The sequence below is a fragment of the Stegodyphus dumicola genome, chromosome X2 (genome assembly GCF_044657685.1).
Source record: "Stegodyphus dumicola isolate Sdum_Otavi_A_Nest chromosome X2, ASM4465768v1".
NCBI lineage: Eukaryota > Metazoa > Arthropoda > Arachnida > Araneae > Eresidae > Stegodyphus > Stegodyphus dumicola.
Genome location: NC_140781.1, coordinates 42,917,027 through 42,930,634, shown reverse-complemented (window position 1 = coordinate 42,930,634; position 13,608 = coordinate 42,917,027). Strand labels below are relative to the sequence as shown.

The window sequence follows — 13,608 nt, the reverse complement described above, 5'->3', positions numbered from 1 at the left end:
ATTTAATACTTTTTAACTGGTATCCAAACATAACTTTCTGTAAGAATGCTATATCTAATTCGAAATTTGTATGCTATTGTGAACAATTAAACCAAAATAAATATTCTCCAAAAATAAAAAGTTCTCATTGTTAATCACTGTAAGCAGCTCTCTGTTTAAATAATTCCCGAGTGCATTTATTCTGTATTTACTGTTTTAATGAATAAATAAATATTTATTTCGAAATTGACAAGGCCTTTTTTTCCCCATTCCCAGAGGTAAACAGCTCTTGGGATATTCAGATTCTGAACTGGCAAATAAAGGCGGGTACGACCTAGTCCATTATGATGACCTAGCTTATGTTGCCAGTGCACACCAAGAATGTAAGTATCTGTATATAAGCAGTGTTTTTGTTCCATATTGTTAGTTAAGAATCTATTATTTTATTACAAATCAGCTTTGAGAATCGTATTTTCCATTCGTGACATTAAGTGCCATATTTCCAAGAAGAATTTGTTGTAATTATTATTGTGCTCTGAATAAAATTTATTGATAATATCTTGATATTTGTAATTCGTTCTGCAACTAGTGTAACTTTAGATTTAAATCTATCTTTGACCTGTATATTTTAGTGTTGAAAACTGGAGCGTCTGGACTCATAGCATATAGGCTGGTTGCAAAAGAGGGTAAATTTCAGTGGCTACAGACTAGCGCCAGATTAGTTTATAAAAACAGCAAACCTGATTTTATTCTCTGCACACACAGGCCACTAATGTAAGTATGTGCTAGGTTATTTAATCTATTTAGTACAGTTCCATTCCCGAAAAACATTTAATGCATATTTTACTCAAATTCCAAAACAATAAATTCAAGATTTAACTAAGTTTTTTTAATACCGTAATATTAAAAAATTGGTATTAAAATAATTGTTTTAATTTTTATCAGTAAAAGTTTAGTACAATAATTTTGAAAATATGAAAATCTCAGGCTAGTTTCCGTTCATTTACTGATTAATTAATTTACTTAAAAAAATCAGTCGAAAATCCATTCTGTGTTATATAAATTTTATTTTATCAGTTCCAAAGAAACTTTTGACAAATTTTGAATAATAACTCCAGAACATAAAGTTTGCATTGGATTGCAGTTTTAAAAAACCGCAGCTTATTTTAATATTAATCTACAGTAGCCTATAAAGTGGGTTAATATCTTAAATACAGAAATTTCCTTATAAAAATACAGAAATTTCCTTCCTTTATTAAGCTGAATATTTATTTGTTTCTCTCCGTAACATAAGATACATATATGCAGCATAGTATGTTAAAATGCATTAAGTAGATTAAGGTTTTATATTTAGTTACTAAAATGTATGAAATAATTAAAATGAATGATATTCATTTGAAAAGCGTATTTTACAGGGAAGAAGAAGGACGCGATTTGCTGGGAAAACGGACAATGGATTTCAAAGTAACATATTTAGACAGTGGTCTAGCGTCGATGAATGATAGAAGTGGAATGTTGTCCGACAGTGATTTCATTATGCGTTGCCAACGCAACCGACGCTATAAATCTCAAATACGAGACCTTCTCTCAGCTTCCTGCCGCAAACGTAAGGTTCCGGGGACAGATCCTTACCTGGAAGAAGCCACTTATAATAATATGTATACGTATGCACCCGCTGATAATATGAATGGACTTTCACCTTACGTTGCAGCTGCTACAGCTGTACCTCAAAACATATTTACAGCCGCAATAGATAATACACGTTTCTTATCCGCGGAGAATTTCTTGCATTATAGACATCTCGGTGGCTATTATCCTGACTACAGTCACCATACGCAATATGCAAGCAACGGGTTTTTGGATATGGCATCTGCAACAGCTAGGACGTGCTTCCCAACGTACCCAGACGGAACACAGCTTGCTAAAGAAGAAAAATATTACCCATGCCAGCTGGATAGCGCAGCAAAATTCAATGGCGATGCGCACAGCCAACAAAGACTTGTGCAACAAGTCGGTGGCGTAACCAGCAACAAGCCATCTTGTTGCGAGACTTACGCTGTGGCTAGTACAGAATCTAGCGCTTCTTTACGTGGGTGTCTCATGAGTGCCACAAGTGCAGGTATTCAACCACTGTTGTCTAGTTTAGACAGAGAACCGAAATTAGGAGATCTGAGTTGTCACAGTTTAAGTTTTTCAATTCCAACTGTGTCATCTGACTGCATTAATGTCATCAAACCTAAAAGTTCACCACTCCAGTCTCATCTCAGGGATTCTCCGCACCTCGTTTCGTCCAAAGATAATAAAAACTCGTCAGATTATGTATCCGCATTTACAAATGACACCAGGCAAAGTGTTCTCATGTGGGGTAACTCCCTCACAAGACAATCCACTGGACATCATATGACTGGTTCTATATTTGACACAAAACTTTGCAAATACAGCAGTCATCTAGATCCAAGTGCTAAAACTACGGACTTATTAGGTGCAACCAGTGGAACTGCTTGTAAATGGAGTGGCAATGCCACGACGCCAAAGTCATCCTCACCACATAACAGCACAAGCCCTGCTAGCGGAAAAGTGGCACCAGCAGTCAGTTACAGTAGTACCACTTATCATCCAGATCTTGCACATGAAGTAAGTTGGTGGAATTTACTCATTGCTTTGTACATAACTTCGTATTTTTTTAAATTAATTATTTAATGAAATTATTACTACTAGCATGAATTTAAAACCATGTCTCAAATATTTAAAGCCACTAAGCAGTTATTTTAGTAATTATATTTTAATTTATATTTAGTTTATAACAAATGTAACATATAGAAGTTTAAGGAATGCTGTTTTAAGACAATCGGCTTTTGACACAATATAATAAGTCCTGCTTTTAAAGCCGTCCAGACTCATCAATATTTTAGACAACGCTTCCCAACCACGATTCTTGTTGAAGTTCTTGTTGAAGAAGATTTCATTCCAACCATCAAATTTGTATTTGAAAACCCAAAACTTTCTCGTAACCTTGAGTTGTACCTTCTTTAACCAATCTATGGAAAGACGAAAAAAATCACGGGAAACATTTCGTTATAACCGTAAATTAGTGATGTGGTGAATTAATTTTATTGAATTTTACTAGCGCTTTGTCCACCCGGGGCGGCTCCTGAATTTGCCGCATTTCACAACACACATCTAAAATGTTATAAAACGTCAGAACGATATACTCGAAAAAAAAAGGAAAAATATACTGTTGATGCTTGTTATAATGATTCCTCACATCTTAAAGAAAAATTACGTTATGACGAGCAATGAAATCACCAAAGTGAATTTAATATACTCTCTTCAGTTAGAGACTTTTTACATCGATAATGGAGTAATAGTTATTATGAGTGTCAACTTCTTTTATTTGTTAAATAAAGCTTAAATTTCAAATATTTTTAAACCGTCGATAAAGTTATCATAGTATATTCATAGTATTGCTGCAAAATGGTGCTTCATCATGAAGTTTCAACACCTTTATGAAGATAAAACACTATTCGCTACAGCAGTTTTCACATGGATACCCGTAATAAAATTGTCCTCACCAAAGTCGCATAGCTAAGCACATGCGGTCCTCCCCAAGCAGCACAATTTGGGGGTGTTAATTTTGATGGGAAATAATTTATATTCATGTGGATCTTTGGTTATATGGCAAGTCATATGGATATTCGGAGTAGAATGAATTATTGGATTGTAGCCAAGTTCACCGTCTAAGAAGTTGACTAAACGTGGAGGACTAAAATTCTCCTTCTTCAAAAATAGGAAGTGAATTATATTCACGTTACGAAAGGGGCCGTGACTCATATTCAAGTCACGCGTGCGTAAGTACCCTACGTTACAAATAAACCACATAAGGCAGCCAGTCTGTTGCTTGGGATTTGGACCTAAAGCGGAGTGCCAAAAACCAGCCAGCTCATCCGTTGTGTGACTAGTGAGGTAGAGAATCACGAGACGCTGAATTTTGATACAAAACTTAATTGAGGAGAGAATTGTTTAGATTCTGGATTGAGTATTCAAAAGAATTACGAAAGAACTTCAATAGCTTCAATATTTTACTATGCTTTCCTTACTCTCTATCAAAACTTTTGTATGGAAAATACGAATGACAATATAAATAAGAAAAAACTCTTCACTGAGAGAAAAAGGCTCCAGAGTGTATTTGCGATACCGCTTTGAAAAGCAAAACAGAGAGATGGGAGTGGTTCTAAAATGCACTCTCCGAACAAAAATTCCAACTACTGTAGCTCTGCTTCGAATATTCCTCACACTTGTATCATTTGCTGTTAAAGGAATTTTCCTAGATACAAATCGGTTAACAAGTACATAAGGCCTGCAAATGAGTATCTTGCTTTTAATGATACTGTAAAGCAACTAGAATAATGAAGTAAACTTCTAGAATATTATCGACCATTTTACTAACGGGAAAACAAGCAAAATAGAACTGCGTACAACTTTAAAATGCTGGAGAGTTGTATTATGCAGTTTAACAGAGTTTCTATTTATTTTCCTGTATGTCGTTTTGATATTTTACAGATTTTCTTTTTGTGTGTGTGTATGTTTTTATGAATGTGTATGAATGGGCCTTCCCGAGCGATAAAAAGCCTAGCTACGCCACTTGTGCACATCTTCATGAAGATCAGCTTTTAACTTAAAAAGGAAACCTCATAAAGTTGTTGGTACCTTTATATCAAGACATCGCTATGGAAATTAATTTTTGTTTGTTATATCAATGAGAGCAGTGAATTAAGGGCCTACATATTCTGACACGAAAAGCGCCGCCACAAAATGCCATAAAATATGCCGCCTGGGAGGGCAACCCCCCTAGCTACGCTATTGAAACAATACCTTTGAGCTTTCAATCATCTGCATTACAAGAAGAAAGCTTGGCAAGGGTTGGTTTATTATGGCAAAGAATTCGAGGGCTATCTGCCTAACGGGAGAGATAGCCTTCGTGGAGGACTTTCTAAGGAAAACTGGCGGCTCATTTACACCTTACATGGGAGAAACCACAAAAACGCCCATGCAGTCAGCCCATTCGAGGGGAAGAAAACCCCGGACTGAAATGCCACTGTTCGCTCGGCCGCTAGTAAAAGAAACAGAACAGCAGAGAAAGTGTTAAAAAACAGTAGGTATAATGAAGTAGTTTATAATCTGAAGTCATACTGACGAATGATACAGTATGAAAAAAAAAATGTGTATTGAGGCAATGCGAGCGATAGGCACAGGTACAGGTAAAAGTATGGGAGACACCAGCGATGTACCTTGGGCCAGCTGGTAATGCTTTCCTATACTAACTAACCCTAAAAAATCATGTTTGCTTTATATAAGAATTTACAAAGAAAGGTTGAGGAAACGGGCAGCTGAAACTTTCCAAATGATCTAGAGTTTACCTATTATGGTACATCGTGCGATCCCGCCGTACGCCCCGCATCCAGTATTTATTAAAAATAACGATCTAGGACATACAGAGATAACAATATAGTCTTAATACAATTTGAAATTCACAAATTAAATTCAATATCTATTTTGGTGTAACAAAAATAACAGATAAACGTAATTAATATATAGATAAACATAATGAGATAACTATAATAAATATTGGGAGCACAATGTTATAATGAACTGTAATAATAATACTAAGGAAATAGGTGCCTAGGGAATTACTTCAGTTATAAAAGGTTATTACAGTTTATAAAGTTCCCAAGTTGAGTCATTTTGTACATATTTACAGGTTGTTAAAATTCACTAAATTTATGCAACATGAGAACTTATATTTGACAAAAATCTAGGCAGTAGGAAGAGATTCGTTGCATAATTTTTTTAAACATCGAATACTGATGTTTATCTTTAATTAGAAATCATTGGCATGTCAGGAGATCAGTTATATTGTAATTTAATGAAGGATTCGAGAACAGAGATGCGAAGCTTATCTTGGGGATCGAGATATATGTGCGTCTTCCCTGTGAAGCATTATTTCACAAATCTTACCAAGACTTTGAAGTAGGTTGTTTTAATTGGTACTTGAGATTTGAGCGAAGCCATGGAAGGGAGATTTCAAAACCATCTTGAATAAGAGCTGCTTCTTTGGCTAATTCATCTGCCTGATCATTACCAAAATGGCCACTGTGCCCTTTGACCCATGAAATTTGGATTTTGTATATGAAGCTATTAAAATATTTCACTACATTCTTGTCTATTCGGACCCTCACCGGTGTATGTCGACAATCACAGATATGCTCTGGTGAAAGTCGAAAAGAGAGGTCATAAAGTGCCATAATAGTTTAAGTTGTTGCAATAAATAAGATTTGAATCACATAATTTAGTAAGTTTCTTTTATTACTGTTATTTTATTTTCTCATTTAGAACGTACTGTATAATTAAGTAAGTTTTTAACTTCTATTATTTTTCTTTCTCATTTTGAATGTATTGTGTGTTTTAGGTTCTCATGTTCTTAAGTTCTTATTTCAAGTTTCAAGTGCGTTTATTCGTGACTGAATTACGGAGAAGAAAATATAATATTGTTATGTGTTCAACATTCACCATTAGTACATGGTGAATGTCGACATTGACCGGTGTAAGTCAGAAATAAGAGTATTTGGAAAATATTTCGGACATACACCAAGAGACTATGTGAATGTTGACATTCACCGGTGAAAGTCGACATTCTGCAGATTTCGGGGTTTCACCGTAACATATCCATTACGTAAGACGAAAAAATTATGTTTTGTAGCTAACCTAAACGACTAAACTGTATAAAAGATTGTGGCATTGTGTTGCGTTTATTTATTTAATTAATAATACTTATACTCATTGTATTTATAAAGTAAATTTTTACTGATGTAAACTAATATATTATGACTGTGTATGCAACCAAATAATTGAAATGATCATTATACTGAGGGAAAGTAGTTCTAAAGGGGTCGCTAAAACCATGTACCTTGTTGCAGGAATGGCATGCAGGCAGCCTGGCTACATGGAGACCTCATGTCAGTAAGTTGTTTCCAACAATATAACCTCGTATAACCCCTGCTATAACCAGTACTAATATTCCTCAATACATTTCCTCTCATCTTCCTCCCCAATCCTTAATATTACTAATTGTCAATTCTTACTTGTCAATTCCTGCATGAGTTGCATGGTTGTGGCGTGTTTGTTGTTTGTAGCTCTAAGCATCTTAATGCTTTGCATCAGAAATAAAATGAGTTGAATTCTTTTTTTCCTTATTTGTGTCATTGATGTTTCATAGTTTTGTTTCCTGTTTGTGTTATTTATGTTCGTATAGTAAGGATGAGAAATGTTTTGATTATTTATCGCTCAAGAAATTACTCGACTTTTTATGAAGAGAAATCTAAATGAAGTTAATGAATTTTTCAACTCTAAAGCACAGATTTCCGAGAGCTGAAGATACTATCTGTTCGAAGCTTTCGTAATTTCCTTATGAAGCGTATATATGAATTAATTTCCTCGAAAGCACTCCTGTTTAATAGGGAAAGCTACTAGTGGGAGGGAAGCATATAATCTACTATCTATTTACTCATAGGCAGAGGATTATTTTGCCATAATTTATTAACTAATTTCTTGAAAAATACGCTGTTTCAGAGCAGGAAATAATCTTAGGAGAAGCTGGTTAGTAAAAACACACCAAAGTATGAAAATATTTGTTTAAAGAAATGCCAAAAATGTGGGAAAAGTTCTCATAATGTATTTAATGCTTTTAATGCCTTGTTTAACTATATTTATGCAGCTTTGGTTTCAAAAAATAACGAAAAATTATCTACGCTAAAATTATTTCTTAAACAAAAAAAATTGTATGACTTTAATTGTAAGAATTAGATATTCCTGCAATTACATTCGCACGAACGGCCAGATTTAAAAAAGGTGTGAGCTAAAATTGTATTCTAATGCATAAAAATTGTGTTCTATTGTAATGAAACTACGTTATCATGCTCACCGTTTCGATGTATACAACTCTATTTGACATCAACTAAAACTAGAATAAATCCTTAAGGTTTATAACCTTTAATTAAAAATTAGAGCTTATATAACTTTTCAGGCATTTGATAAAACTTCATTCGGATCACAGTATAATCTCCAAAAGTGAACAATCGGAAAACCTTAAGCTTGAAACGAAAGAATGGTATTACACAAATAAAAATGCGATTTTTCTTTTGGCAGATTATGGATGCTATAATGGATAATATGTACTATATGTCATACTGTGTTCCGAAACGATTATTGCAAGCTTTATTCCTAGATATATATTTTCTATTAAAAAGTTCACCGAAACATGGCGCAGAGTTTTATAAAAATAGTTAGCTCTCTGAATGGAAGAATTATGTAAATTTAAATCTGTATTTTTAAACGGCCCATATATAAACTGATATTTGTAAAATACTCATTACGTTTTATTATGTTAAATGCAAAAATGTCCCCAACTTAGCAAGCAAAATTAGCAGAGGATAAGTGTAATCAGCAATTTACGACGCCATCTATAGATTTTACCATGAGTACCATTTAAACTCAGTAAGGAACATTTAACAACAAAAAATTTTCAACTTTTATTTTATAATTTCTTCCTAAACTTAATTGAAACATTTTCGATCACTGAAAAGCAAAGTGCTGAAGGTAAGGTAAGTAAAGGACTTGAGTCAAGTGTTTATTGTTATTATTATTATTATTATTATTATAAAATGAAAGAGAGGGCACAGAAATTAGAGTGTAATAAATTAAAGATTAGTCTGACAATCCTTAAAATTTATTCAGGAAGGTGTAACTTTGAGATTTGCTTCTGTTAACCCAGCTCTGGTCAAAAGTATGATGCCGTTCATTCTCGATTATCTCCGAGAATTGTGCGCATAAGTTATAAACATTTCGCAAATCAGTTTATCTAAGAATAACGATACTTTATTCATTGAAATTTTTGTTATACGGGAATCGTAATGACACTCAGATTTTATATTTGCAGAACCATAGGCCTTGAATTATTTTGCCAAGTCGTTCAGTTATTGTAGTATATACTGGTGTGCAAAAATTAAGGACGAAGTCGAAAAATTAGCATATCAGCTGAACGAAGTGGCAGAGCGGACAGAAAGACCAATCAGGAGATTAAGTAAGGTGATGTACGGTAGCACATGCGCAGATATGCAGGTAGACGTAATGGGGGAGTGTCTGAGTAGTATAAAGCATGTTGTCGGTATAAGATCAGTATTTCTGGCAAAGAGATTGCACGTCGTATAGCAGTTAAAATCACACCGAGTTGCTACCTCAGCGAGAAATGGCGAATAATCAATCTGTTAGACGACATCTGGATGCTTTTACCCGAGGTCGAATCATTGGGAAGTTGGGGGAAGGCAGCAGTGTGACAAGTGTGGCTGCAGAGTTCGGAATTGCTCACAGCGTCGTTTCACGACTTTGGAGACAATTTCAAACTACAGGAACAGCTATCCGGGGGGGCTTAGTAATGGTCGTCCACGAGGAACCACATCCGCAGATGACCGGTATATTGCCTCACAGGCCAGAAGAAACAGGCAGCAGACAGCGGGAGAAATCGCTAGACACACGACACAGGCGACTGGACGACCGATATCGCGTTTTACCGTGGCCAGAAGACTGCACGGTGGTGGTCTGTTTGCACGACACACTGTACGGTGTGTACCTCTAACGCCTGCTCATCGGAGAAGGCGTTCTCTGGGGTGCCGGGAACACCGGAATTGGAGAGACAATGAATGGGGACGAGTACTCTTTACAGATGAGAGCAGATTCAGTCTGAGTAACGATTCTCATCGCATACTCATCTGGAGAGAGCGGGGAAGCCGCAATCATCCCTCGAACATCATTGAAAGGAACAGGTATGGAGGTGGCGGTGTTCTCGTTTGGGGAGGCATCATGCTTGGTAGTCGTACAGACCTTCACATCTTCGACGCAGGTTCAGTCAACGGGACCCGTTATTGTAACGAGATTCTTCTTCCATATGTGCGTCTTTTTAGAGGCGCTATGGGTCCTCAGTTCCTTTTCATGGACGACAATGCACCATTGTCATCGCACAGTAGCTGCCGAACAGCTCTTAGAGAGTGAGGATATTGAACGTATGGATTGGCCGGCACGATCTCCGGATCTCAATCCCATCGAGCATGTATGGGATTTTCTAGGCAGACGCTTGGCAGCTCGTACCTTACCACCAATAACGATTCCGGAGCTTCGATTGGCGCTGCAAGACGAATGGGCAGCAATGCCTCAACAACTCATTGACACCCTCATTCTCAGCATGGGCAGACGCTGTGAAACCTGCCTAGCAGTCAGGGGAGATCATATCCCCTATTAAAGACCGAATGTTTCTTGCTGGACACCCATCACAGGGATGTTTCGGCCTTCAGTCGCATTGCGCTCCATGCTACTTTTTCAATAAAGCTTCTTTTTATCCTTCTGATTTCTCTTTTAGTAAGTGTTGCTTACATTACTCATGTCCTTATTCATTGGGGATCTTACGGTATTAAATGTGTTGATTTGGAAAGCTTTTGTACAAAGTTATATTGAAAAAACCGTCTCGTCCTTAATTTTTGCACACCAGCGGAAAGGTGATTGACATAAGAGTCAGAAATAAGTGCATGAATGAACTGGGAAGATGACTACCGGCGTGACTAGTGTGGAGGATTCTCCTAGCCCAGGTCCCTTTGTCACAGAGACATTACAACCCCCTATATCTATATTTGTTATAGTAAGTTTTCAATTGCCCTAAGAAACATGTTTTTGAAAACATTGGCATTTCTTTTTCTTAACTCTGCTTGTCTCTCGCCGATCGCACATCCCATTTTCTCACTGAAGCTCACAGATAGCCCAATTTGACTAGTGGCAGTTAGGTCCTAGCCCAATTTGACAGTCCTAGCCCAGTTTAAGTTGTGGCAGTTAGGCGTAGCACATCGTTCTCTGTCTGTTCTTTGACATCTTCTTGGATGAGGCTAGGACGAGATATTTCTCTTGTACTCATAAAATACAGATATTCAATTATAATTACTATCATCATTTCACACAAATCACCATTTGTTACTTGTTCCTAAATTCTAAATGTTCGAAAATCGTCTACTCTTGTTAATCTTGGCTAGCGACTCTACGCGGGTATCCGTTAACTGCGAAGGGATTTCGCTTGAACCATGGAAAAGCTATTAAGGGAAAGCCAGTGCATCTCAGTCAAGAAACGAGCATCACTGAATTAGTCTATCACAACACTCATGAACGGGCTGAAGGCAAAGTTCTCTCGAAAATTCATATGGTTAAACCAACCGTCAGAATATGCCATTTCCTTTTCCCGATTTTTTTTCGCGCTTGTCGAACGCTACTAACTGTATTTAGTTAGAAAGTCATTGTGTTCGCAATGTTTATATAATGATTTTAGTCCTTGTAATAAATATTCCGTAAACAACAGCAAAAAAAATCGGTTGTTCATTGAACGTTGTAATAAAAAATTTTCTATATCATTTTCAGAAGCTTCGTATCTGGAAATGCATATCAAGTATCCGTTTTAGAAATAAAGCTTGCAGTAACCTACTTTGAAAACGTGATTGAGTTAGCAACTCTTAAACATTTTTCTACTTAGCGTTTTACAGCACTACAATTTTTTTAATTAATTTATTTATTTAACAAATTTTAAGCAATTATACGTCATCAGGAACAGATTCTTGATAGTGTTACATTGATACTGAATTGATTAGAATGTGATCATATTTAAAGGAACAATCTCTGGACTGAACTTTCAAAGCTTTCTTAATTTAATTCTATTTTAATTTTTCTTTACTTTGGGTTTTAATAAATAACCGTTCTCATTCAATATATACTGATATCCCCTTGGGAGAAACAGTTATTCATTTTTTTTTTTTTTTTTTTCGTTCAGATTAAAATTAAGCTTCGATATATACTTATCGATATGTTCAGTGTGCAGATTTAAAGTTTTGAAAATTCATTACATATAATGTCTTCAGATTTATTTTAAACTAAAGCCGATTATCAGAGTCTGGATATAATAAAAATTAGTGTACATTTTTGAATAAATGAACTTATGCTTTTTTACTTTTACTCGTTTAATGATATATTATACTAATCAATACAAAGCATAAATTTTAAAAGCAGATTATTTGGCATTTTGAGACATCTTTCTTTATTTTTTCTTAAGAATTTAAAGTAATATGAAAAACGAACGCAGAGAGTTATTTAAAAACAAATGAGCCTTGGTATGATTAACATCGTATATTTCTAATAACTTTAATGCAATTACCATTTTACAACGTCCATCTTAAATGCTAAAGATTTTAATGTTATTTAATTAGGTTGATAACAATGCTGGTGTACAAAGAATCTCGGAAAAATCTTGCACTCAAACAGCTTAAATGAACTTTCTGTGGTGACTACTAAATTAAACGCAACTCAAAAGGTAAAACGAAACCTAAACAAATCAGACAGTTCTCTTCAGCAAGATAAAATGACGGAAATTTGCAATCTCAATAGAATGCAATATAAATCAAAATTTATTGTGGCGCACCTGTAACTGAGTATTTTTAAGCCCCGAAATGTTTACAGTTCATCACAACTGTGGAATGGTCTGTGATTGTCGACAGATTTTTTTAACGGAATGTAACCTAAATAATGACACAGGGTTCTTTAAAAAGTGCTCTGGGAAGGTCTTTCCTTGCATATTTTACCGAAATTAATTACTCTAAACCAGAGGTTCTCAACCGGTGGTGCGTACCATTGGTGGTAGGCTAGAGAAAATAGGTGGTACGCAAAGATGCAAAGTATTAAATTCAAAAATTAAAACCCCAACATCCTGATTGAGATTTTTCTCTAACACTCATAAATTTATGCGATCTGAGCTTTGTTCAAGAGTAGTGGTGGTAGTAGTACTTTGTAGCGGTGGTATAAAAGTTTTAAATTTTTGTTTAGATAGTACGGGTTAGTTAAAAGGTTGAGAATCGCTGCTTTAAGCATAAAATTCATATAGACTAGTTCGTATCGCAGCTCATCATTAACACTGCTGAATTATAAAGCTTCTTGTACTGCCAACTTAATTTTTATCACTTTTCTTTTCTTCAGAATAAAATTAAATCCTATCACATGTAGAAATATTTGAGGCAAAACTGAGGTAAATGCAACTTTTCCTAGAAACACACTCTTGTAGCTGGAAGCTTGACACTGTTGTAGAAGACAATCTTGTAGCTTGCTTCTACACACTCTTGTAGGAGCAAGATGGAAGAAATATTTCTGACACGCAATAGTTTACTTAAGCAGTAAAAATGTTACTTCTGGAAACGAGCTTTGCGTAATTCAGCCGTTCAGAAGGAATCAAAAGATGATCAAAAGTCTGTTTTTTCAGTGCGAGTAATAATGGATTGTTGCTTGACGTCAGAATCTACTTGTTAATTATAGATGGCAGTTGCCTTACTCAGCATGATAATTAGCGAAGCTTAATGCTGTTTCGTTGAGCCAGGATTCGAATCCTGGAGATATGGTTGTTTGCTGTTTCTTATTCCCCTTCTGCAGTTGTAATGTCGGTCTTCCTCTGCGGACAGTTCTTACTGACGAGATGGCTAAGTTACAGAAAGGATCATTCAGCCA

The 13,608-nt window shown here is 35.6% G+C and overlaps 1 protein-coding gene across 2 annotated transcripts in view; it reads left to right on the top strand.

The window, feature by feature from the left end:
• LOC118196297 (uncharacterized) overlaps nt 1–13,608 on the top strand; it is a 252,746-nt gene that overhangs the window by 237,666 nt on the left and 1,472 nt on the right. Inside the window, exons 8-11 of one of the 2 annotated variants that reach the window (XM_085810003.1) lie at nt 256–362; nt 612–753; nt 1,395–2,613; nt 6,954–6,996. In XM_085810003.1, coding sequence (XP_085666129.1) covers nt 256–362; nt 612–753; nt 1,395–2,613; nt 6,954–6,996 — 1,511 coding nt within the window. The remainder of the gene's footprint in view (nt 1–255; nt 363–611; nt 754–1,394; nt 2,614–6,953; nt 6,997–13,608) is intronic. The other variant, XM_085810002.1, reaches the window with a different exon arrangement.